The sequence below is a fragment of the Astyanax mexicanus genome, chromosome 1 (genome assembly GCF_023375975.1).
Source record: "Astyanax mexicanus isolate ESR-SI-001 chromosome 1, AstMex3_surface, whole genome shotgun sequence".
In the NCBI taxonomy this organism is placed as follows: domain Eukaryota; kingdom Metazoa; phylum Chordata; class Actinopteri; order Characiformes; family Acestrorhamphidae; genus Astyanax; species Astyanax mexicanus.
In genome coordinates this window covers 3,161,300-3,186,891 of record NC_064408.1, presented here as the reverse complement: position 1 = coordinate 3,186,891, position 25,592 = coordinate 3,161,300, and the positions used below count along the sequence as shown (strand labels likewise).

Genomic DNA, 25,592 nt, shown 5'->3' with positions numbered 1-25,592 from the left:
GACCAACCTAAGAAACTGTGACTTAACTGATTTACAGAAGACTTGAATTTTGTGGGTTTCATCCCTGGATAGCATCTTCAAAAGATGTCCTTGACCAGTCTTGTGCAATAAGAAATTACCACTCCACCTTAATGCGAACATGAACAAGACCAAGGTTCAGTCAGTTGCTGAGAATCTGAGAAACCTGAAAAATGATGGCTTGAACAAATGACAGAAGTCGTGCAGTTTGAGGATATTTTCCCTGAAGGTGCCCTTGACCGGTTCTTTGCAACAAGAAGTTACCAATCCACATCAAGGTGAACAGTTGAACTCTATGTATTGAAGTCGTGGACGTCAAACAATGACGAAGCAAGTGTCTTAATACTACTTTTATCCATGTATTCAGGCCTTTTTTTGCCATAACTGATTTTGAAGTGGACCTGACGTTTTTAGGTTTTACCAAAGAAGATGCCTGAGCACTTTCGTAGTCTTGCTTTTGCACTCTCGCTTCCGTATGCTCGCTCTCATGCACTTATTCTCGTACGCTCACTCTCGTACTCTCGCTCTCATACACTTGCTCTCGCACGCTCACTCTTCCACACTCTCTCTCTTGTTCTCTTGCTTTTGTACTCTCGCTCCCATATGCTCGCTCTCATACTCACTCTTGTGCACTTTTTGTAGTACTCTCGCTCCTGTACGTTCACTCTTTCACACTCTCTCTCTTGTACTCTTGCTTTTGTACTCGCTCCTGTATGCTCGCTCTCATTCTCTCACATTCGTACGCTTGCTCCCGTACACTTGCTTTCAAATCCTCACTCTTTCACACTCTCTCTCGTACTCTTGCTTTTGTACTCTCGCTCCCGTATGCTCGCTCTCATACTCTCACTCTCGTACGCTCACTCTCGTACTCTCGCTCTCATGCACTTGCTCTCGTACCCTTACTCTCCACTTTTAGCTTTTGTACTCTCGCTCCTGTATGCTCACTCTCGTACCTTTGCTATCGTACTCTCGCTCTCATTTGCTCAGATACACTCGTGAGTGCGTACAGCTTAGCTTTGACAGACTTTCTCACAAACACACAGATATTCTCACACACACACCCACCCACTCTCGCGCGTTCTTTCGCTGTGTCTTCGATTCATCTGCGTAACCTTCAAAGTTTTAGAACATTTCCACGAGAGGCTGACCCCTGTCATTCTCGCGTCTCGGAGGCCGCGTAGCAGGGATTGTGTTGTTTGCGGTTTTGCGCGTGAGTCACGGGTTTGAAGTATTGAAAAGTGACTATAATCAGATGTTCGGATGAGTCTGTGTGTTTGCTTGCAGAGGCTTGTTTTCATAACCTCTTAGCGCGTCGCTAACATTTAACTTTCCGCCTAACTGAGGGATGCTGCTAATTTGACATTTTTGGTTTGATAATTATGCAGCGTTTGCGGAGACGTGGCTCTTTCTAATAGACTGATGATAATTCGGACGGGGGGGGGGAGGTGTCACAGAGCTAAAAGGGAGGCTTTGGAAGTGCAAAAAAAACGAGGAGCTTTTTTGAACGTGACGTGTTCTTTTGGAGAAAAGAGACGGAGAAAGACAAGGAGTGAACTGATTGTGCTTTCAAGTGCAACGTGAGAGTGTGCGCAATGTGTGTGTGTTGAGAAAGTGTGTGTGTGTGAATGCTTGAGTGTGACTCAGTGAGATGAGTTTTCTCAGAGACAGAGAGAGAGAGAGAGAAAGAGAGAGAGAGAGAGAGAGAGAGAGAGAGAATTGATGTCACCACTGTCTGCAGCAATTAATATCAATTTTCAGATGTGTTTGTGTTCTCTCGCCGAGACTCGCAAACACTTTCAAAGCCTCGCCGCCATGAAAGATGAAGAGGCGCGTCCAAAAGTAGACATTTTGTGGCCCGTGTTTCGGTAGTGTTTGTTTGGATGGTTGGGTTTTTCTCAGATGGCCTCCAGCATGCAGCGCGTCAGAGCAGGGCCTCCGAAGGCTCCTGAAAATAATCCCCCGCAAGAAAGAGAGAATTTTTCATGATAGCAGCGTGGCCTGATGATTTATTTTTGGTTTTAATTCATTTTTGATGCAGAATGGAAACACATGCCTCCTGCACAAACAAGCATAAAGTAAACTAGACGCCGGCTCTGAGCAGCTCAACAGTGCCACCTGTCTGTGGGAGAATCACCACATTCAGTATAGAGTGTGTTCAGTGCATAACTGCTTATAACTTCTTATTTAAAAAATTATACTGAGGAGATTTCTTACCATTAAAAGGTTTAAACTATGATAAAGTTTAAGGTATTTGTTTTTTTTTAATATAACTTTAAATGTTACAAATATTACATCAGTATTACTCAAACTATATTTTAGGTTTGTGGGTCAATGTGGTACCACTTTAAAATAAGGCTCCTTTATAAAGCATTTATAAATGAGTCCATAAATGATTATTACTTACGTTGGAAGTATTTTAAAACCATAAGTAAGCAGTTACAACAAATAAATAGAAAGGAAAACAGAGGCAGTTGTCTGTTCAAATTATGTAGTAAACTAAAAATCAACAAAAATGGAGATACTTGTATTTCATTACAATATATAATTAATCATATAATTATTATAACAAATAAAACCTTTAGGAAATATTATAATGGTTTAAATATATATTATATAGCAACAACAACTCAATTTCTATTAGAAGAAAAAGACACTTTATTGAGCTTTCCTGTGTTGATACATTATAAAATATTTACACATGTAGGTTTGCACACTCTAAATCTAAACTGACATATAGTACTTAAGATATGACCATATTTTGCACTTTATTTGAGTATACTTATATTTATATAAAACCCCAGTGACACGGTTTTAATATGACTTTAACACTAATAAAATATTATATATAATATAAATGACAGTCCAAAATAGACAGATATTCTCCATGTAAAAAGGGCATTTCTATTGGTCCCTTTATCATAAAATTAAGGATTTACTTATTGCAGTGAATAATATAATTACTGTGAGAAATAAAACATGGTTTAACTATAATATATTAAAGCAAAAATAACCCAATCTCTGTACTGGAGCTGTATAAAAATAGAATCTACTGTACGCCAATTTTAATTTTAATTTTATGGAGTTCAGAGAATGTTTGTTGTAGTATGAAAAAGCAACGCAAGATAAATAAAAATAATAATAATTTTAATAATAATTTATTAGAAAAAAAGGCAATTTATTGAGCTTTCCTGTGTTGGTCCATTATAAAATGTTCACACATGTGGGTTCACACACTGTTCTACTGAAATAATAATAAATTATATATAAATTATAAAAAATTAAACTATTCTGCACTTTACATTTATATATAACTCCAATGGACATGGTTTTAATACAACATTAACAGTGATAAAATATTATTAATTTTGTTTTAGTCTATCAGTTTGCGATATTCTCCATGTAAAATAAGCATTTCTATTGGTCCCTCTCGTCATGAAATTAAGGCTTTACTTATTAAAGCATTTAATATCATTACTGTAACAAATAAAATACATTTAAACAAAAACATTACACCTTTAGGAAATGGTTTAATGATTCAAATATAATTTTATTTTAAAGCAACCCTATAACCCAAGCTCTATTTTCAGTTGACATTAACACTGATAAAATATTATTACATTTTGTTTTAGTTGATCAATTTGTAGCATTAATGCACAGTTTAAAAACAGGCCGATGTTCTCCATGTAAAACAAGCTTTTCTATTGGTCCCTCTCATCATGAAATTCTGACACAGTGAACCACTGCCAGATATAGGTCACTGCATATATATACAGTGCAGTGACCTATATTTAGTGTATATATAATCTAAGAACAATGCGCTGCTAGATTATAGCTGCGTTATGTTGCTGTGTAATTGTATTGGGTCTATATGTCGGTCTGTCTATCTGTCTGTCTGCCTGTCTATTTATTTTGGTGTAATTTAGAGTAGTACAATAATACTGTACATAAGAAAGACCTACATTACAATATATATATATATATATATATATATATGTATATTCTTTCCAAATTTGCATAGAGTTTGCACGGCAAGCCCAGATTTTATATCTAATTAAACATACACAGCTCTGTAAAAAATGAAGAGAGCACTTCAGTTTCTGAATCAGTTTCTCTGATTTTACTATTTATAGGTTTATGTTTGAGTAAAATGAACATTGTTGTTTTATTCTATAAACTACAGACAACATTTCTCCCAAATTCCAAATAAAAATATTCTCATTTAGAGCATTTATTTACAGAAAATGAGAAATGACTGAAATAACAAAAAAAAAAAGATGCAGAGCTTTCAGACCTCAAATAATGCAAAGAAAACAAGTTCATATTCATAAAGTTTTAAAAGTTCAGAAATCAATATTTGGTGGAATAACCCTGGTGGTTTTTAATCACAGTTTTTTTTTCATACATCTTGGCATCATGTTCTCCTCCTCCACCAGTCTTACACACTGCTTTTGGATAACTTTATGCTGCTTTACTCCTGGTGTAAAAATTCAAGCAGTTCAGTTCGGTGGTTTGATGGTTTGTGATCATACATCTTCCTCTTGATTATATTCCAGAGGTTTTACATTTGGCAAAATCAAAGAAACTCGTCGTTTTTAAGGTGCTCTCTTATTTTTTCCTAGTGCTGTACATATAGAACGCTACTGTTATGAATCATGCTGTGACATGAGCTACAGAAAACAGAAGGTTTTCTTACTATCAATGAACAAAATAAATGACAATACCAGTCAACTTAATCTAAAACTCAACACAGAAGAAGCAGTTTGAATGGTATAATCTTAGTTTAAGGATGGATGTTTATCCACCATATTTATTTGGTCTGAAAAATATCAAATAATTGTAATATAGCAAAGTTCTTTATCACACTGTGTCACCATACAACCACAAACTTAAATATTGTGTATTTTATTAACATTTTAAGTGATTGACCAACACAAAGTACCACATAATTGTGAAGTGGAACGAAAATAAAATTAAATAAAATAAAAATCTGAAAAAGGTGACGTGCAAAAGAATTCAGCCCCCTTATCAACCCTTAGTAGAGCCACCTATTGCTGCAATTGCTGTGGATCTCTGCAGCTCCTCCAGAGTGACCATGGGCCTCTCGGCTGCTGCTTCTCTGAGCAGTGCTCTCCTTGCTGGATCTGTCAGTTTGGGTGGATTATGGCCATGTCTTGGTAGGTTTGTAGAAACAGTTGTAGAATACGTTTTCAGGATGATGAATTGTGGAACAGTGCTCCTTGGGATGCTTAAAGCTTGGGATATGTTTTAAACTTTCTCAACAACTTCATCCCTGACCTGTCTAATCTGGTGAGTTCCTTGGTCTTCAGATGCTGTTTGTTCACTAGTGTTCTCTAACAAACCACTGAGGTCACAGAACAGCTGTATTTATACCGAGACTAAACTGCACACAGCTGGATTAACTCTATTAACTCATTAAGTTACGACTTCTAAAGGAGATTTATTGCACTGATTAATTTTATTTAGAGGTTTTTAGGGGCTGAATACTTTTGCACGGCACACTCCTCAGGTATTTATAATTTTCGTTTCACTGCACAATTATGTGCTACTTTGTGTTGGTAAGTTTGCTGGTGTAAGGAGGCAAATTGTAATGAAAGTTTGGATGAATTTTTAAAGATTTGTATTCAAATCCATCTTCTTCTTCCTCGTTAACATTTCCACTTTCTCTGTGCTTGGCTGCCATGCAGGTGACATCAGTTGCAAGGGGATGACCGAGCGCATTCACAACATCAACCTTCACAACTTCAGCAATTCTGTACTTGAGACCCTCAATGAGCAGCGAAACCGTGGGCACTTCTGTGACGTGACCGTTCGGATCCATGGCAGCATGCTGCGAGCCCACCGGTGCGTTCTGGCTGCCGGGAGCCCCTTCTTCCAGGACAAGCTGCTGCTGGGCTACAGCGACATCGAGATCCCGTCCGTGGTGTCCGTTCAGTCCGTCCAGAAGCTGATCGACTTCATGTACAGCGGCGTGCTCCGGGTGTCCCAGTCCGAGGCGCTGCAGATTCTGACGGCAGCCAGCATCCTGCAGATCAAGACGGTCATAGACGAATGCACGCGGATCGTCTCGCAGAATGTCGGAATCGCAGCTCCCGGGAGTTTCCCTGGCGTCCCCGGCGATTCGGGACAGGATACACCCCGCGGCACGCCCGAATCCGGCACGTCCGGCCCCAGCAGCGACGCGGAATCGGGATACATGCAAACATCGTCCCAGCAGGGCCTGGACCGGATGTACTCTTCGCTCTACTCCAGCTGCACGGGCTTAGGGTTGCAGAATGGCACTCGAGGAAGTGATCGCCCGCACTACGCCAGCGCCTCCGGGGCCACCGGCGGCTACGATTCGGCTTTGCCGCTCCAGCAGAAGGAAGGCAGTCAAGACCCGGCTTGGATCACTCGCATTCACGAACGCTCTCAGCAGATGGAGCGTTTCCTTTCGTCGTCGTCGGAGAGCACGCACTGCCGCAAGCAGCCGAGGCCCGTCCGGCTCCACACGGCCGGAGGAGACGTTCACATCAAGCAGGAGCAGGGGGACGACTACAACTGCTACGGGCTGGACGAGTGCCGGGAAGATGGCGAGCAGACGGAGGGCGTCGACAGCGAACCGAAGGGCGAAAGCTTTGACTCAGGCGTCAGTTCATCCATCGGCACCGAGGCCGACTCCGTGGAGCAGCAGCAGTACCTGTCAGGATTTGGGCGAGACAACGGCACTCAGGGCGAGGGAGGAACACCTGTGCAGATCGAGGTCACCGACTCGTCCCCTGAGCAAACTCAGGAGGCCATGGAAGACAACAACGGACAGCCGCAGAACGCCGTGGGTGAAGTGGCCATGCTCCAGCCGCCACCGCCTAACCCTACCGGGCCCCCGTCCATACCCGGCGGCCAGCTGTACATCCGGCCTGGAGATACACTGGCCAGCAACCTTCGCATGCCACTCACCCTGACCAGCAACACACAGGTACTGTTTTACTATTGATTGTTTGACCTTGTTTATAAAATTTCCGTGGTGTATCTGACAAGTTGTACTTAAAATACTTCATTATTATACTTTATAATTTGTATAAATATAAAGGTAACAGAAATTCGTCTCCACCAATACACCATTGTAGTGATTAGAATTTTAAAGAATCATAATCACCAGAGATGTATTCCTCATCATTAATCAATGAATAATACACATATTATATAAACTGTTCTGTTCATACAATAGTTATTTTGTCTGAATTCTTCTGAATTCTGTATTTAAATTTCATTTTAAAGCCATTCTCCACAGGCATCATTTATCAAGCATCCTTAAAACTCACTTTTTTCATGAAAGACAATGGACTCCATTGCTTCTCAAGAACTAATTTAAGAAAATTTGTAGGAAGATGCTCAGAAATGTGGTCCAAGGTTATCCTGCTTTCTCAGCCACTTTAAAGTTGTCTCCAGGTTCTAAGTTCTAGACTAATCTACTGTAAATTATCTAACATATATATATTTATTTCCTATGTGCAGGTCATGGGCACCGCCGGCAACACCTATCTGCCCACACTGTTCGCCACGCAGACGGCCAACGAGAACAAGCCTTTCCTCTTCAGTCTGCCCCAGTCCATGAGCAGCCAGCAGCCCCAGTTCGTGGCCGTGCCGCCCCACACCCTGCCACCGTTCCCCGGCGGCCTCAGTGGCGTGCCCCCACCGTCCGGGGCCCAGCAGCAGGCGGGTGTGGGGGTGGGCCAGCAGGGCGAGAAGAAGCCCTACGCCTGCACTCTTTGCTGTAAAACCTTCACTGCCAAACAGAACTACGTTAAACACATGTTCGTGCACACCGGTAAGCTCCGCCCCTCCTCTGTTTCTCTGCTCCTCTGTTCCTTTTCCCCAGCGATGCTGCGACCCTGAAACGCCGCTTCGTACCGTTTACTACCGTTATTTCTCTCAAACAAGCACAGGAGTTCCTCAGCACCGGCTTTGTGCTGCTGAGTGGTTGAGGAGGTGTTTCATTGTGGTTTGAATTGGTAGCTTTTGTTCTGTAGCACATCGCTGAAGGGCGGCGTACGGTACGTGAGGCTGCATGTCACCGGTGTCAGCTTTTATTCTTCTGTCTTCATAAGAAATATAAACTCGATTAAAAACAGTGCGTGTCCAGATGTTTGTGGACACTCAATCACTTTTTTTGTTGGAAGAAATATTGCATTTTGAAATAGAGCATTTAATTCCAGTGATCTTATGACTATATACCAGCATAATCATGGTAATACACCCCTTTAAAGTGCTTTTGTATGATCGTTATATCAATGACATCAACGGCAGTAGGGTCTATGCAGTTGCTCGTGGCTCTTATGGTGTTGCTAAGCAATTACTGTGGTATCTCAAGTGGCTTTTATGCAATTGCTAGGTGACTGCTATTTCTGTGCTGTCTGTGGTGGTTGTTGTGGGTTTGCTTTGTTGGGAATGAGTTTGGTGGTGATTGCTAGGTGGTTGATATGGTTTCTGGGTTGTGCCTCAATGCAATCACAGCCATGCAAGTCCGAAATCTAGTAAAAAGTTTTTCTTGGATAGTAGAGACAGTTACTCCAACAGAAGCAGTTGCTAGATGGCTCTTATCTTATGTTGTTGCTAAGCAGTTACTGCTGTATCTCAGGTGGCAGCAATGCAATTGCTAGGTGATTCTTATGGTGTTGATATGCAGGTACTGTGGTATCTCAGGTGGATGCTAATCTGCCGTTGCTAGATGGCTCTTATCTTATGTTGTTGCTAAGCAGTTACTGTGGTGTCTCAAGTTTTTGCTATGCAGCTGTTAGGTGGCAGCTGTGCAGTTGCTAGGTGGCTCTTATGGTGTTGCTAAGCAGTTACTGTGGTACATCAGGTGGCTTCTATGCAGCTGCTGGGTGGCTGCTATGTAGCGGAGCTATTTTGTGTTGACACAGGTGATGGCTAAGTAGGTGCTTTGGTGTCCTAAGGTGGTTGCTATGCAGGTGCTAGGTGGCATTTTTTTTATGCTAAGCAGTTACTGTGATATCTCAGGGTGTTGCTATGAAGTTCCTTTATGGCTCTTATGGTGTTGCTAATCAGTTACTGTGGTATCTCAGATGGGTGGTAATCTGCAGTTGCTAGGTAGCTCTTATCTTATGGCATTGCTAAGTAGTTACAGTGGTATCTCAGGTTTCTGCTTTGCAGTTGCTAGGTAGCTCTTATCCTTTGGAGTTGCTAAGAGGTTACTGTGGTATCTCATGTGGTTGCTATGTAGCTACTAGCTGGCTCTTATCTCTTGGAGTTGCTAAGAGTTATTGGAGTTGTTAAGCAGTTACTGTGATTTCTCAGGTTTCTGCTTCTTTCTTGCTGGGTGGCTGCAATGGTGCTAAACTATTTCTGTGGTGCCTCTGGTGGTTGCTGTGGGATTGCTAAGTGGTTGTTGTGGAGTTTCTGGGTAACGCAAGTCTAAAATCTAGTAGTTAGTGACGCTAGTAAAAGCAGAATAAACTACAGCATTATATAATAGCCGTGATTTTATCAGAAATGCCTCTGTGCCTATAGCGAAGCCGGGTTTATAATAGTGTACAGTGTAAAGGTTATTTGGCCTTGGCTGAGGGTAAAGTAAGCACAGTGCTGGAATGCGGAGGTTGTGTATGTTGAGTTGTTATAGCCGTGTGTTGCGCTGGCTATCTGCGGCTGCAGAGCGTACAGAGGAACCAGATGGTAATCATTGATAGATCTGGGTGGCTTTTCCTGTATGCACTGTGTCTTGCAACATCCTCGTCTGCATAAGCAGAAGAAATTAGAAAGAAAGCCAGAAAAGTATTGTTTCTGGGGGCGGTTTGCCAAACTGTCCAAAAATAAAGGATTGAATTCATTAATTTATTACAAATTACACATTTATATGGGACTTTCCACCATGCATTTCAACAAAAAGAGAGATTCTTCAATTGAATCCAGTGTTGTTTGCCTATTAAACCCAGTCTCTGACCACTGAATGAACAGTCACGCTTCTCAGGCATGAGTTGCATATCGCTGCTTTAGGATGTATATTTAAAAGATTTAAAAGTTTGAGCACCCCTGATAATTTTCATGATTTTTCATCCTTTATTAAATAATTGTTTTTTTTGGATCAGTAATTTCAGTTAAATATATCATTTAGCAGATGAACACAGTGATATTTGAGAAGTGAAATTAAGTTTATAGGATTTACAGAAAGTGTGCAATAATTCTTTAAGCTAAATTAGGCAGGTGCACAAATTTGGGCACCCTGTCGTTAAGCGCTAATTATTGGAACTTAAAATTAGTTTGGTAAGCTCATTGACCCTTGACCTACATACACAGATGACTCCTGAATTATAAGAAAGGGTTAAGCTGCCAATTGCTAAGTGGTTGCTAGGTCGTTGTTAAGGTGTTGCTAGGTGGTAAAAATTACTTTGGTTCTAAATTCATTTGGCTTTTATTTGCTTGCAGAGAGCATGATACCAGGATGAACTAACTACTGACTATTTGTGTTTAGTATTCTAATGTTATATAGAGTTATATAGAATTACACATAGCAACCGCTTAGCAACACCATAGCTACCACCACAGATACCATAGCAACACCATAGCAATCACCTAGCAACACCTTAACAACCACCTAGCAAACACTTAGCAACACCATAGCTACCACCACAGATACCATAGCAACACCATAGCAATCACCTAGCAACACCTTAACAACCACCTAGCAAACACTTAGCAACACCATAGCTACCACCACAGATACCATAGCAACACCATAGCAATCACCTAGCAACACCTTAACAACCACCTAGCAAACACTTAGCAACACCATAGAAACCACCATAGATACCATAGCAACACCTTAGCAACCACCTAGCAATTCCTTAACAACCTAGCAACCACTTAGCAATACAATAGATTTCACCACATATATCATAGCAACATCTTAGCAACCACCTAGCAACACCTTAGCATCCACCAGAGATACCTTAACAACAATTTAGCAACTACTTAGCAATACCATAGAAACCACCAGTCACCATAGCAACCACCTAGCAACACTTTAGCATCCACCTAGAAACTGCTTAGCAACAGCATAGCAACCACCTAGCAACACCTTAGCTACCACCTAGCAACTGCTTAGCAACACCTTAGCAACCACCTAGCAACACCTTAGCAACCACCTAGCAACACCTTAGCATTCACTTGAAAACTGCTTAGCAACACAATAGCAACCACCTAGCAACCACTTAGCAATACCATAGAAACCACCAGAGATACCTTAACAAGAACCTAGCAACTACTTAGCAATACCATAGAGACCACCACAGTCACCACAGCAACCACCTAGCAACACTTTAGCATCCACCTAGAAACTGCTTAGCAACACCATAGCAACCACCTAGCAACACCTTAGCAACCACCAGAGATACCTTAACAAGAACCTAGCAACTACTTAGCAATACCATAGAAACCACCACAGTCACCACAGCAACCACCTAGCAACACTTTAGCATCCACCTAGAAACTGCTTAGCAACAACATAGCAACCACCTAGCAACACCTTAGCTACCACCTAGCAACTGCTTAGCAACACCTTAGCAAGCACCTAGCAACACCTTAGCAACCACCTAACAACACCTTAGCATTCACTTGAAAACTGCTTAGCAACACAATAGCAACCACCTAGCAACCACTTAGCAATACCATAGAAACCACCAGAGATACCTTAACAAGAACCTAGCAACTACTTAGCAATACCATAGAGACCACCACAGTCACCACAGCAACCACCTAGCAACACTTTAGCATCCACCTAGAAACTGCTTAGCAACACCATAGCAACCACCTAGCAACACCTTAGCAACCACCTAGCAACTGCTTAGCAACACCTTAGCAACCGCCTAGCAACACCTTAGCAACCACCTAGTAACCACTTAGCAACACCATAGCAACCAGCCACAAATCCGCACTGCAATCACCTAGTAACCACTTAGCAACACCATAGCAACCAGCCACAAATCCGCACTGCAATCACACTCGCACTTTCTGCAGGAACTGCAATCTAGTTACAGGTAGACACTCTCACTGACCACTGACTTTAATTTGTATGTTTATTTGGGTTTAGTATTCTAATGTTATATAGAGTTAATTACAGGTAGACACTCTCACTGATCACTGACTTTATTCTTTATGTTTATTTGGGTTTAGTATTCTAATGTTATATAGAGTTAATTACAGGTAGATACTCTCACTGATCACTGACTTTATTCTTTATGTTTATTTGGGTTTCTTCTGTTTTATAGAGGTAGGATTGAAAAATAATGCTAAACGATTTATAGCATTTAAAGCTTTTAGCTGGTTTAGCATTTCAAAACAAGCTACATTTAGTATTATTAGCGTTTTTAAGGGTTTTCATCAGTAAAACCTGCAGGAACATCTACAGCTCGCCTCATCAGATGGAGAATGGTCCGTGGCGCCGGCTCCGTCACCCAGGCCTTAAACTGCAGAACCTCACAAAATGTCAAGAGCTCTCGTCTGCAGGCACCTCAGGTCAACAGCTTCTTACCGACACGTCTAGAGCCCAGAAGTGGTCATGTTCACCATTCAGACTTCACTATTTAGAGTAAAAGAGCACAATAATTAGCGCATATCAACGCTCTATTAACTATAATTAACAGTCATTAAGGCAGCGCTTGATCACAAACCGCGCCCGCCTTCTCGCGCGACGAGATTGGCTAAATTTGATTAACAGATACGGCTGTGTTTGCTGTGTCTCATATGCCAGAGACGTTTTTAAACTTCAGAAAGTCACAGCGGGATCAGAGAGGCTTTCAGAAACTACAGAAATTCAGAAAAATCAGAAATGTCACTTTTTATAATCAGAACGACGTGTTCCTGAGGCAGTGTTCAGCCCCTACTGCAGCTTATAAACCTAATATACCACTTACAGGGGTTAATACTACTGTTATATAGAGTTAATTACAGGTAGACACTGATCACTGACTTTATTCTTTATTAATGTTTATTTAGGTTTAGTATTCTAATGTTATATAGAGTTAATTACAGGTAGACACTCTCACTGAACTGATCACTGACTTTATTCTTTATTAATGTTTATTTGGGTTTAGTGTTCTAATGTTATATAGAGTTAGTTTACAGGTAGACACTCTCACTGAACTGATCACTGACTTTATTCTTTATTAATGTTTATTGAGTTTAGTATTCTAATGTTATATAGAGTTAGTTTTACAGGTAGATACACAGTTGTATAGCTGCGTGTTAGTATTGTTGTTGAGGTTGTGGTGTACTCTTTGTGTAGCTCTGTTCCGTTAGGGGCTCGGTCTGAATGTATCCTTGTTCTCTGGCTGTTTTTCTTGGCAGCTGATTGAATGGGTGCTGGTCTTCAGTTAATATGCTAAACTGAAAGTGACTTTCTAGTGTCCAGTGGAATGTTATTTTTTTATTGCATAACTCGGCGGCAGGACTTTGACCTCTGGTTAATCATGGAGCACGTGGCCCTTAGTCATAACCTCCCATAAAAACAGCAACAGCACAGCCCAAAGTGTTCCTCTTACTTACAAAAATAGACAAGTTTTACTTAAATTCAGTGTTTTGTCATTATTTTAAAATGTTTTGCATTGTACTTTAATACTAAACTCATCCAAACTGTGAAGACAAAAAAACACCTGGAATTATTTAGCAAACAAAAAGTGTTAAACAAACCTGAATATGTTTTATATTTTACATTCTTCAAAGTAAAACCTCTTGCTTAAATAAAATAATTTTAATTCCTTGAATTTCTTGTCTCTTAATAAAGTGTTTGAGAGCATCAGTTAAAGTAAAGTAGTGAAGAGGTAGAGTTACAGGTATACAGTGAATAGTGAATATTTGAGTAATGTTCGAATCCAGATTATGAGAAGAAAAAACTACTCAACTAAGTAAAGATAAAAAAAACACTTTTAGAAGAAATGTCAATGTCAGTCAATCCGAAAAACAAGAATTTCAAGAAGTGCAGTCACCGCAAAGCAAAGACAGAAAAACAGAAACACAACTACAGTCCGTAACTAGAAAAGTGCACTTTCTGAAGGAAACGCAGGATGGTTGCAAAAATGGCTAAAATGGCTGCTATGGTGTTGTTAGGTGGTTGCTAAGGTGTTGCTATGGTGTCCGTGGAGGTTGCTAAGTTGTTGCTAAGCGGTTGCTAAGGTGTTGCAGATGTATCTGCTTTGTTGCTATACAACATGTTCAAAATGAAGAAAGTATTCGCTTAAATTAATGAAATTGTAAACAAGCATTAAAGAACCGTGAGCTCGAATTAAAGAAATCGTGAACACAGATTAAAGAAATCATGAGCACGAATTGCAAATTGTTCACTCGAATTTAAGAAATCGTGAGCACGAATTAAAGAACTGTCAGCTCGAGTGAAAGAAATCATGAACACAGATTAAAGAAATTGTGAGCATGAATTAAAGTAATCATAAGCACCAATTGCAAACTGTTCACTCAAATTAAATAAATCGTAAGCATGAATTAAAGAATCGCGAGTTTGAATTAAAGAACCCTAAACACGGATTAAAGAAATCGTGAGCATGAATTAAAGAATCATGAGCACGAATTGCAAATTGTTCACTCGAATTAAAGAAATCGTGAACACAGATTAAAGTAATCGTGAGCATGAATTAAAGAAACGTGAGCTCGAATTAAAGAAATCGTGAACACAGATTAAAGTAATCGTGAGCATGAATTAAAGAAACGTGAGCTCGAATTAAAGAAATCGTGAACACAGATTAAAGTAATCGTGAGCATGAATTAAAGAAACGTGAGCTCGAATTAAAGAAATCGTGAACACAGATTAAAGTAATCGTGAGCATGAATTAAAGAAACGTGAGCTCGAATTGAAGAAATCGTGAACACAGATTTAAGAAATCATGAGCACGAATTGCAAATTGTTCACTCGAATTTAAGAAACCGTGAGCACAGATTAAGGAATCGTGAGCTCGAATGAAAGAAATCATGAACACGGATTAAAGAAATTGTGAGCATGAATTAAAGAAAAGTGAGCACGGATTAAAGTAATCATGAGCACAAATTGCAAACTGTTCACCCGAATTAAAGAAATCGTAAGCATGAATTAAAGAATCGTGAGCTTGAATAAAGAACCCTAAACACGGATTAAAGAAATCGTGAGCATGAATTAAAGAATCGTGAGCTTGAATAAAGAACCCTAAACACGGATTAAAGAAATCGTGAGCATGAATTGCACATTGTTCACTCAAATTTAAGAAATCGTGAGCACAGATTAAGGAATCGTGAGCTCGAATGAAAGAAAAGTGAGCACGGATTAAAGTAATCATGAGCACAAATTGCAAACTGTTCACCCGAATTAAAGAATCATGAGCACGAATTGCAAATTGTTCACTCGAATTTAAGAAATCGTGAACACAGATTAAAGTAATAGTGAGCATGAATTTAGGGATCGTGAGCTTGGGGTAAAAGACATTGTGCACACGGATTAAAGAAATGGTAAGCATGAATTGCAAATAGTTCACTAGAATGAAAGAAAAGTGAGCAGGAACTACTATATCGTTCATTCTATTTAATGCTTTTTAATCCACGACTCGTCCCGGGCTGTGAAAAATCATGCTTTATAACTTCATTACTTTTACTTTATTATTACTTTATTACCCCCAGGCGCTTCTCGTGCTCTGAGGGAACAGTAGTGGGCAGTGAGCGGAGGAGTGCACGGGCGAGGTTGTGTCGGGTCGGCCTACATACGGAGTCTGGTGTTATATACACAGGAAGAGACGGAGGCAGTTTATGTGAGATTAAAGTCCACAACACACGCCACGGCTCCGGAGGATCAAAGCCTTCCGACGGGCCAAACGCGCATGATAATTAGCACTTGGTGGACATGAACCACTGGAAGATCTGCTCTACATTAATAAGGAGATCATATAACTTTCTAATTAACTCTGAATACTAATATGACCTTTTTAAACATTTCTCACCGAACCTTTACGGAAATGCCACGTCACCACTCACAGCCAACCTTACAAAAAAAAAAAAAAACAAGAGACGTTCGTTATTCAGTTAGATTCAATTCAGTATTTTTCCCCCCAAACTGAGCTTCTTTTTCCTTCTCTTTTTTTTACAGTGGACCGTGCCACAAAGCTGCTTTACAGAAAGTGTGATCAGGAAGGAAGTGTGGGTTTGGTAAAATGATGAACCAAGAAATCTGAATCCAGTCTGCAGAATTAAAGCAGAAGTTCAACCAAAACTCTGATCTACGCAGTTTTAGCAGCAGCAGGAACGTTTGGTGCCTTAGTTTTCACACCAAAAGTATTTTTACTAATATACTGCTTTCTTTATAAGACTTAATGAAAGCTGATAGAAATTCAGTTATCTCTAATAGACTTTGTGTGTTTTCTGTGTTTCTACAACAAAAAGTCATCCAAACTACCTAAAAAAAAAAAATAAAAAAAAAACATTAAATTGTTTAGAAAAAAAAAAAAAAAGACCAGGCAATGGTCATTCAAAGTGCTTTACAAATTAGAAAATACAAGAAGGATTCACACATGATTAAAACAAAGAGAAGTCAAAGTAAAGAACATGTAAAAGAATAACGTGACTAAACATGATTAACGAATATATATTTAAAAGATGGAAAATTAACAAAATGTATTAAAATAAAAGTGCAGTTACAGAATAAAAGTGTGCGGAGCTGCAGTGTTTTAAACTGAGCTGAAGTTCTGCTCAAACATGAAAGGCTTTAATCCTGGATTTAAAAGTGTCGAGTGTTCTATTTAAGAACAGCATAGTAGCTAAACGCTCAATCTCCATGTTTAGTTAAAAAAAAAAAAAGTTTTATACAAACCAGAACATGTTTTAGATTTTAAATTCTTCAAAGTAGCACCTCTTTCTTATAGGACAGCTTTCTGGGAAATTTCAAGAACGTTGAAAGTGTCCTCTTGTGCAGTCACTGCTAAGACCAAAAAAAAAAAGGTTAGGATGAAACTGGCACTCATCAGGAAAACTGGCTCCGCCCCAGGAAAGGAAGAGCAAGAGTTCCTTTTGAACCGAGAGCTGCTTGTGGAGCTTTATTTGAGCTAAACTGCTGATAAGGAGCAGTTTAATCTGATATGTTAGCCAGATAATACACTGCTATGAACAAACACTGTCTCTGCTGCTGCTCCGTGCTGTTTACACAGTAAGAGCATGGTCTGTGCTGTGTTCACTGCTCATGTCTACGCTGTGCTCCCCATTAAAACCACTGTGTTTAAAAGTGTTTGTGTTAAAGAAAAGCTTCACTCTGCACAGATTTACAGATATACTCTCTAAAACACAGAATCTTCTCACTATATTTACTTCCTTACAGCTCTTACGCCAGACAGCTCTGACCAATCAGAGGAGACGATGTGCTCGCGTGGTTTATTGGTGTGCATTTTGGTGTGTTTAGGTTTATGCCTGTGTGAAACTTTAGCAACCACCTAGCAGCCGCTTAGAAACTACATACCAACCCTGCCGGATACCATAGCAACACCTTAGCAACCACTACAGACACACTAGCAACCACCACGGATACCATAGCCACACCTTAACAACCACCAAGCAACACCTTTCTAAATACCTAGGAAACTGCTTAGCAACACCTTAGAAACCAAAAAGGGTACCATAGCAACACCTAAGCAACCACCTAGCACCCGCTTAGAAACTACATAGCAACCAACACTGATACCTTAGCAACCACCTAGCAATACCTTAGCAACCTCCACAGATACCATAGCAACACCTTAGCAACCACCTAGCAACTGCTTAGCAACACATTAGCGACCTCCACAGGTAACATAGCAAACACTTAGCAACCACCACGGACACCAAAGCAAAACCTTACCAACCACCCAGCAACACCTTACCAGCTACCTGGCAACTGATTTGCAACACCTTAGTAACCAACACGTACATCATAGCAACACCTTAGCAACCACCTAGCAACACCTTAGCAACCACCACAGACACCATAGCAACACCTCAGCAACCACCTAGCAACTGCTTAGTAACACCTTAACAACCACTACAGACACATTAGGAACCACCACGGATACCATAGCCACACCTTAACAACCACCAAGCAACATCTTACTAAATACCTAGCAACTGTATAGCAACACCTTAGCAATTTGTAGTTTACGTTTCTTGCATTGCATTACATTTACAACAAACTCAATAACGGATCCGGACCATTTAAACCAACCGCAGGTGTAAAAAAAACGCCCTGTGAAAAAGTCAGTGTTGCAGTGTCGGTGTTGGAGAAGCTCCTGTGGTTAACGAGTCCTGTGGTCTGTGTCTCTTCTGTTGCAGGTGAGAAGCCCCACCAGTGCAGCATCTGCTGGCGCTCGTTCTCCCTGAAGGATTACCTTATCAAACACATGGTCACGCACACGGGCGTTCGCGCCTACCAGTGCAGCATCTGCAACAAGCGCTTCACCCAGAAGAGCTCGCTCAACGTCCACATGCGCCTGCACCGCGGCGAGAAGTCCTACGAGTGCTACATCTGCAAGAAGAAGTTCTCCCACAAGACCCTGCTGGAGCGCCACATGGCCCTGCACAGCTCCGCCCCCGGTGTTCCCGTGGTTCCGGGGGTCACTGGGGTGGCCGGCGTGGCCGGGGTGCCCGGGGTGGCCGGCGTGCCCGGGGTCGCAGGGGTGACGGGAGGGGCTGGCGCCGGAGGCCCCGCCTCCATCCCGGTTCCCATGGCGGTGCCGGAGCCCGGGCCGGGCGTGGTGGCTCTGGCCATGCCGGTCGGAGGAGGAGGCGGAGGCGGGGGCATCGTCGGAGGCACGGGAGTGGGTGTGGCCACCGGGGTGGGCGTGGCCGCCGAAGCCAGCTGCCAGGAAGGGACCACCTACATGTGCTCCGTGTGCCCCGTCAAGTTCGACCAAATCGAGCACTTCAACGACCACATGCGCAAGCATGTCTCCGACGGATAAGTACAAATCCTAAAAATCAACAAATAAACTTCTTTTAAACGACAACGAAAAAAAAAGAATGAAAAGAAAATGGCACTAGTTTTTTTTTTTTTTTCCCTGATATTGGGGCATGAAGAGAAAAATGAGTATAGACACTGGCACATTGAGTTTCCCAGAAAAAAAGAGGCGTTTTTTTTTTCGTTTTCGTTTTTTGTTTATTTTTTTCTTCCTTTTTTCGTCGTTGTTATTCTTAAAGAATAAAAAAAAAAAGATGGTGGCCTTAAGGCTGTGTAGTTGGATAACGATCCACTGGTTGGATCCAAACTACTGGCCTCTAAATGTATGATTTCCTCAAATACTGATTTATGTGTTGAACACTACCGAAAGGCCTGCGAAAGATACATAAAACACACATACACATACATACACACATACACATACAAAAAAAAACACACACACAACTTAAATACACAACGTAATACACACAAACACATAGATATACAAAAACTCACACACATATACACACACAGAAGCACAGACTACTAAAACACACTTACATACAGTTCTAATAGAGTTATTTGTATGTACCCTGTGTTTTTTGATTGGCTGTGCTCGGTTGGCATCTGTGTGTGCGCGTGTGTGTACGTACGTTAAAACGTGCAGAGATAAGATCAACATTGCCGTGAAATTTTAAAAGAGAATTTACGTAAAGAAACAAACAAAAAAAAAAACACAAACACACAAAGAATCCTGTAGACGTTTTCCCATGTAGACCGTTTTGGACACTATAGGCGTCCAAGCTTACTGTGGTATACCTTTTTAACGTAAGAAAAAAAAAATTAGCATCTGGCTTGGGCTCTCGATTCCTTCTAAAAGTAACGATGGTCACAAGTTTGCCTTTTTTTCGTGTAGGATAAGAAAAGGAGAGTTGCTCAATTTGACACTGGGTTATATTTTTATTTATTGCTATGGTTTTGAGGGATAATGATGCAGCTGTTTGTTAAGGTACAAGTCAACTTCAATAATTGTACTGAAATGTAACTTCCTGTGAGTGAGCTGAAGAAAGATAATTGTGTTTATTACGATGATTATTATTATTATTATTACTTTTTGTTTTTGGAAAAAAAAAATCCCACGACTCTTTTGTTTTGTTCCAACGGCTCAAGTCGAGTTTACGAGTTTGTTATAGTTTGTTTGTTTTTAATAAGAGACAGTATTCCAGCAAAAACCTTAAAATTTTTCACTTTTTTCAGATTTGTTTTGCATACACTGCCACTAAGAAGACTGTTATTTGACCTCTTCCACGTACAACAACGGAAAAAAAACGAGACACAATGTGAGATACGAAAAAACAAAAACAACACAAAAAACACACTTTCTTTTTAATTTTTGGTTTGTTTTTAACTCTTTTTGGCTTTGAAATTGACCTTTTCATGGATTTCGTCATCTCGCACAACATCGTTACAATTTTTACAGTAAAACGACTTCAATAAGGCTTCGGTATGCAAACCCAAACCCAGCCGACATGCTCATGTGGGGGTCACGTAGGTGGAACATGGGCTCTAAGTTCTCAACATTACAACAGTGCAACTTAACACCATAAGACTCTGATCTAAGCCCATGCAATTTCAAGCAATTTTAAAATTGGGGCCAATTTTAACCAATTTCGGTACCATTACAGACCATGGTGGGCCTCCATATGTAGTCCAACATGGAACCAATGGACAAAACTTGTTCTAGTTCTTGGTTGGGCTTCCCAAATTGATCCTATACTCACAAAAGCCCACCATAATCCCACAAGGCTCCTATCTGAGCCCCATGCAATTCACTGTAAAACAACCCAGGTGGGGTCTAAATTTAACCAATTCTAGTACCATCAATGACCGAATTTATTTATTGGACCCAGTTAGGCTTCACAAATGAGCACACCGTAATACCACAAGGCTCCAATCTAAGACCCATGCAATTCACTGTAAAACAACCCAGATGGGGTCGAAATTTAACCAATTCTAGTACCATCACTGGCTTTGTGAGCATCCATATATGGGCCAACTAGGAACCAGTAAAACAAACGTTCTGGTTCACAGATGGGCTACCCAAATTAAAAACAGCCCATAGTAACACCACAAGGCTCCGATCTAGACCCCATGCAATTTAATGTAAAACAACCCAAAAAGGGCCCATGTTTGATCCATCCCATATCATTGAACCTTCATACATGGAACCAATGGACAAAACTTGGGCTTCCCAAATTGGTCCTATACTTAAACAAAAAGTCCACCATAATTCCACAAGGCTTCGATCTAAGCCCGATGCAACAACCAAACTCCTACTCCTATCACTGAACCTGATAGGGCCCTTTAATGGCCTTAGTGGGCCCCCATATGTAGACCAACTTGAAACCAGTTGACAAAATTTGGGCTCCCTAAATTGTAATTCCACAAGGCTCCAATGTGAACGCCATACAATTCAGTGCACAACAACCCAAATAGAGCCCATGTTTGACCCATCCCAGTCCTACCACTGAACCCGATGAGGCCCATCAATGTGGGTCTCCATATGTGGGCTAAAACATGGTAAAATTTCTTTGTTGGATCCAGTTGGGCTTCCTAAATGGGTCCTATCATTACAACAGCACACCACAAGGCTCCATTCTAGGCCCCATACAATTTAAAGGACAACATCCCAACTCCTACTTTTATCACTGAACCTGATTGGGCCCATCATTGACCCTGGTTGACATCCATATGTGGGCTAACTTGGAACCAATTGACAAAACTTGGGCTTCCCAAATTGGTCCTTTACATATAACAGTCCACCGTAATACCACAAGGGCCATCAGTGACCCTAGTGCGTCTCAATATGTCTCAAAATTTCTTTGTTGGACCCAATTGGGCTTCCCAAATCAGTCCCAACAGCCTACCGTAATACCAAAAGGCTTCAATCTAAGACCAATGCAATTCAATGCACATCAACCAAATTCCTACTACTCTCACTGAACCTGATAAGAGCCCATCGTTGACTCTAGTGGGCCTCAATATGTGGGCTAACTTGGAACCAATAGACAAAATTTGGGCTTTCCAATTTGGTCCTATACCTACAAAGGGCCAACAATGACCCTTGTGGGTCTGAAAATGTCTCAAAATTTCTTTGTTGGACACAATTGGGCTTCCCAAATCAGTCTCATCATTACAACAGCCCACTGTAATCCCACAAGGCTCCGTTCTAGGCCCCATACAAATCCTAAACCTGATGGGTCTCATCAGTGACATTCATATGAACTCATGAACAAAATGTTCTGAGGTTGGACTCGTGCAGGCCCCGCCCACATGAGCATGTAATCTGGGCCCAGTCGCCGCTCCACGCACTCTCAGTTCTCTCAGTTCTCTCACATCCAGACTGTTATCAGCCGCAGATTCCGACGTAAGCTGAGTTTTATTTATATAAATATATATTTTTTGGGAACGCAGCGTCTCACCGCTCGGCGAGGGCGGTGGATGTTCGGCTAGTCGGGGCTTGCTGGTGACAGCTGTGAGCTGGATTAGGCGGAGAGCGATTTAGCGAACTGGACAGAAATGACCTCCTAAAGGCCTCGGAGAAAAAAAAAAGGAGAAAAAAAGGAAAATAAAAGCCGCTCTGTGTTTCCTGTTGGCGACGTCCAACCGTGACTCAGCTGTTTGGGCGGGTGGGGCGAATAAAATGCACTACTACTTCTGATCTCTAAGCCCCACCTAGTGGCTCAAACGGCCCACCATGCGTGTGCACGTCCCTGCCTGACAGGAATTACAGAGGGAATGAAAGAGAGATAAAGAAAGGAAGGAAGGAAGAAAGAAAGAAAAGAGACACAAGAGAGATAGAGATTTAAAAAAAAAGGCAAAAAGGAAGCATCCATTATAATAAACCAGCCACATAATAAAAAAAACAACAACAATCATACACAATAATTCACAATATCTAATAGAGTAAAATACCCCGGTCTATATCCTCCTGCTTTACTTCATTTATTTTCATTTATTTTTTTATAAATATATAATTTTCCTACCACAGCTTAACCAGTCTCTCCAGCACTCTCTCCAGTACAATCAGATACATTCCCCAGTCTCTCGGATAACTAGACGTCGTGTGTGTTGAGCCGATCTCCTCTCGAGACGTGAGACGACGAGACGAGAGAGGTTGTAATTTAAGTGTCATGTCACTCAAAAAGCTCCGCGCTGCTGGTGTTTTGGCTTTGTCTCGTTCTCGTATTGTTCCGGACTCATCCGCCTGCAACTGCAATCTGGAGATTTTCTCTCTTTTTCTTTTTTTTTTTCTTTTATTTTTTATTTTATGCTTCTATTTTTCTTTTTTTTCTTTTTTTTTTTTAAATCGCTCACTCCTCCTTCCAGTAGATCCGATTCAATATTTTATTTTATATATATATTTTTGTGTGTGTAGAATGGTGTGAGGAAAAGTGATTTAAGTGATTCAGTTTGTTTTGTTTTTTTTTTTGTTTTTTTCGTGTGTGTGTCTTCTGGAAATTAGTCCAAAAAAAAGTGTAATTTTTTTTTTTCCTTTTGGTTTGTTCGTTTTAGATGACAAAAGTTTTAGACGACAAAAGAGAAAGAACAGTGCTACTTTTGCACACTTTTACTTCAAAAATGCCTGTGCTTAATATGACAATATGAAATTGTTTTGAAAAATTGTTTTAAAAATGTTTAAAAACATTTTTTTTTTTTGCTTAAGAAATGAAATTCTACTATTTTTTTCTCTTTTCGTTTTTTTTTTTTTTTTTTTTTTTTCGATTCTTTCTTGCGTTGGTTTCAAAGGAAATATCTTTTTGTTAAGAGAAGCTTGATAAGAGGACTGCATTGTTGTTTTCTTGCATATATGTTGCACTGCATAAACCGATAAGTGCACTACTGTTACCAGAGATGTTCTAGTTTTTAGAGAAAAAAATAATCTTTTTTTTATCTAAATAATGTTTCGTTTGTTTCTAGCGTTCACTTGTTCGTGTTCGAGTAGCTTTGTTCCTTTTTTTTTTTTTTAAAGATGATAAGATGATTCAAAGGTTTCTCCGCTTTTTTTGTTGTTATTATTGATATTATTATTATCGCTTGCTGTTTGTATGTATTTAACTTGTGCTGTGTTTGTGCGAGCACTCGTTTCTTTTTCTTTTTTTCCTCTCGTTTGTTCGTTTGTTAATTTGTTCGTTTGCTCACTCGTCTTTGTTTCCATCATATATTGTTTTTTTGTTCGTTTTTCGTTTTATTATTTTCTCCTATTTAAATCCGAACCATATTGTGTGAGCTTGTCCCCATTGTTAGCCATCTTATTTGATACGTAAATGATTCGTACGTTATTGCGTTACTACTACTATTATTTTTATAATTATTATTACTATTATTAGTATGATATAATTTATAATTTCACCACTGAATCCCCTTTCTGTCTCCCCACCAGCAGTTGCTGCATTGCATACGTCGAGACAGACAGATTCTACCGTTGTTTTTCTTCCCGTATGATAAAAAAAAGCGTTCATACCAAACTGAATCCAAAACCAACAACAAAAAAAAAAAGTTTCGAGTTTTTGTATCGTGTGCGTGTTTGAGCTTGAGCGTAACGCGTGTTTCTGAGATCTATAGTTTCTATAGCAGGGTGATCGTACGCAGCTTTCTTTCCGTGCTGTAGTAGAGATTGTGAGTGTGTGTGTGTGCGTAAGTGTGTATAAGTGTGTGTGTGTGTGTGTATACCCCTTGGTGTCGGTGTATGGTTAGTGGCGCCTGAACTGCGGGGCTTCCTTTGCAATATGCAGTGCAGGTACTTCTTTACTTAGTAGAGCAGCAGACGCATGTTTCTCTCGCTGGCTTGCGAGTGTGAGCGCACTTACGACTTTCACAACAGCAACCGCAACTTTCGCAAAAACTACGTACAGCCAAACTTACGAACAATCTCATAAAACACCCGAATTTCATCCACACAAGAAAACAAGCGCAGGTTTGAGTTGTATCGGCTGCGGTTGACTCTGGCCTGGCCTGGCCTCCAGATAAAATTAATGATAAAATTATCAAATAATCTGATTTATAATAATAAAATCTGATAAATTACAGTGTGAACTAACGCACAGTCTTCATATAACACTGAGAATACCAGTCAAAAGTTTGGATGCATCTTTAATTTAGTGTTTTTTCATTATTTTAAAATGTTCTGCATCGCAGATTAATAATAAAGAGAAAAACATATGGAACTATTTATTAAACATAAAAAATGGTTAAACAAACCAGAACATGTTTTTAAATGTGTTTGTGAGCATCAGTTGTAAAGTTATTAAGTAATGTTCTAATACTGAACTATGTAAAAAAAAAAAATACTTTAAAGAAAAAACGAAAAAATTCAGTCAATTTGAAAAGACAAATTTCATTACACTGATGAAACTGGCACTCATCAGGACCGCCCCAGGAAAGGAAGACCTTAGGAACAGGAAGAATTTAGATACTCATGCAGTTTATAAATATAAATTCTGTAAATAAATGCGGTATATAGCCTTCATAACTACACTGGTAACAAACTACACCAAATTCACCCCCCTGCAATACTTTATAACATATAACAAATTATATTTCGTTATATGTTATATATTTATACTCTACAAAA

At 40.2% G+C, this 25,592-nt stretch overlaps 1 protein-coding gene across 2 annotated transcripts in view; it reads left to right on the top strand.

Annotated features, from left to right (window-relative positions):
• zbtb20 (zinc finger and BTB domain containing 20) overlaps positions 1–25,169 on the top strand; it is an 80,409-nt gene extending 55,240 nt beyond the window's left edge. For both annotated transcript variants that reach the window (XM_049465223.1, XM_007235935.4), the window contains exons 3-5: positions 5,724–6,991; positions 7,531–7,843; positions 18,355–25,169. In XM_049465223.1, coding sequence (XP_049321180.1) covers positions 5,744–6,991; positions 7,531–7,843; positions 18,355–18,983 — 2,190 coding nt within the window. In that variant the 5' untranslated portion in view covers positions 5,724–5,743 and the 3' untranslated portion in view covers positions 18,984–25,169. The remainder of the gene's footprint in view (positions 1–5,723; positions 6,992–7,530; positions 7,844–18,354) is intronic.
• The last annotated feature ends 423 nt before the right edge of the window (positions 25,170–25,592 follow it).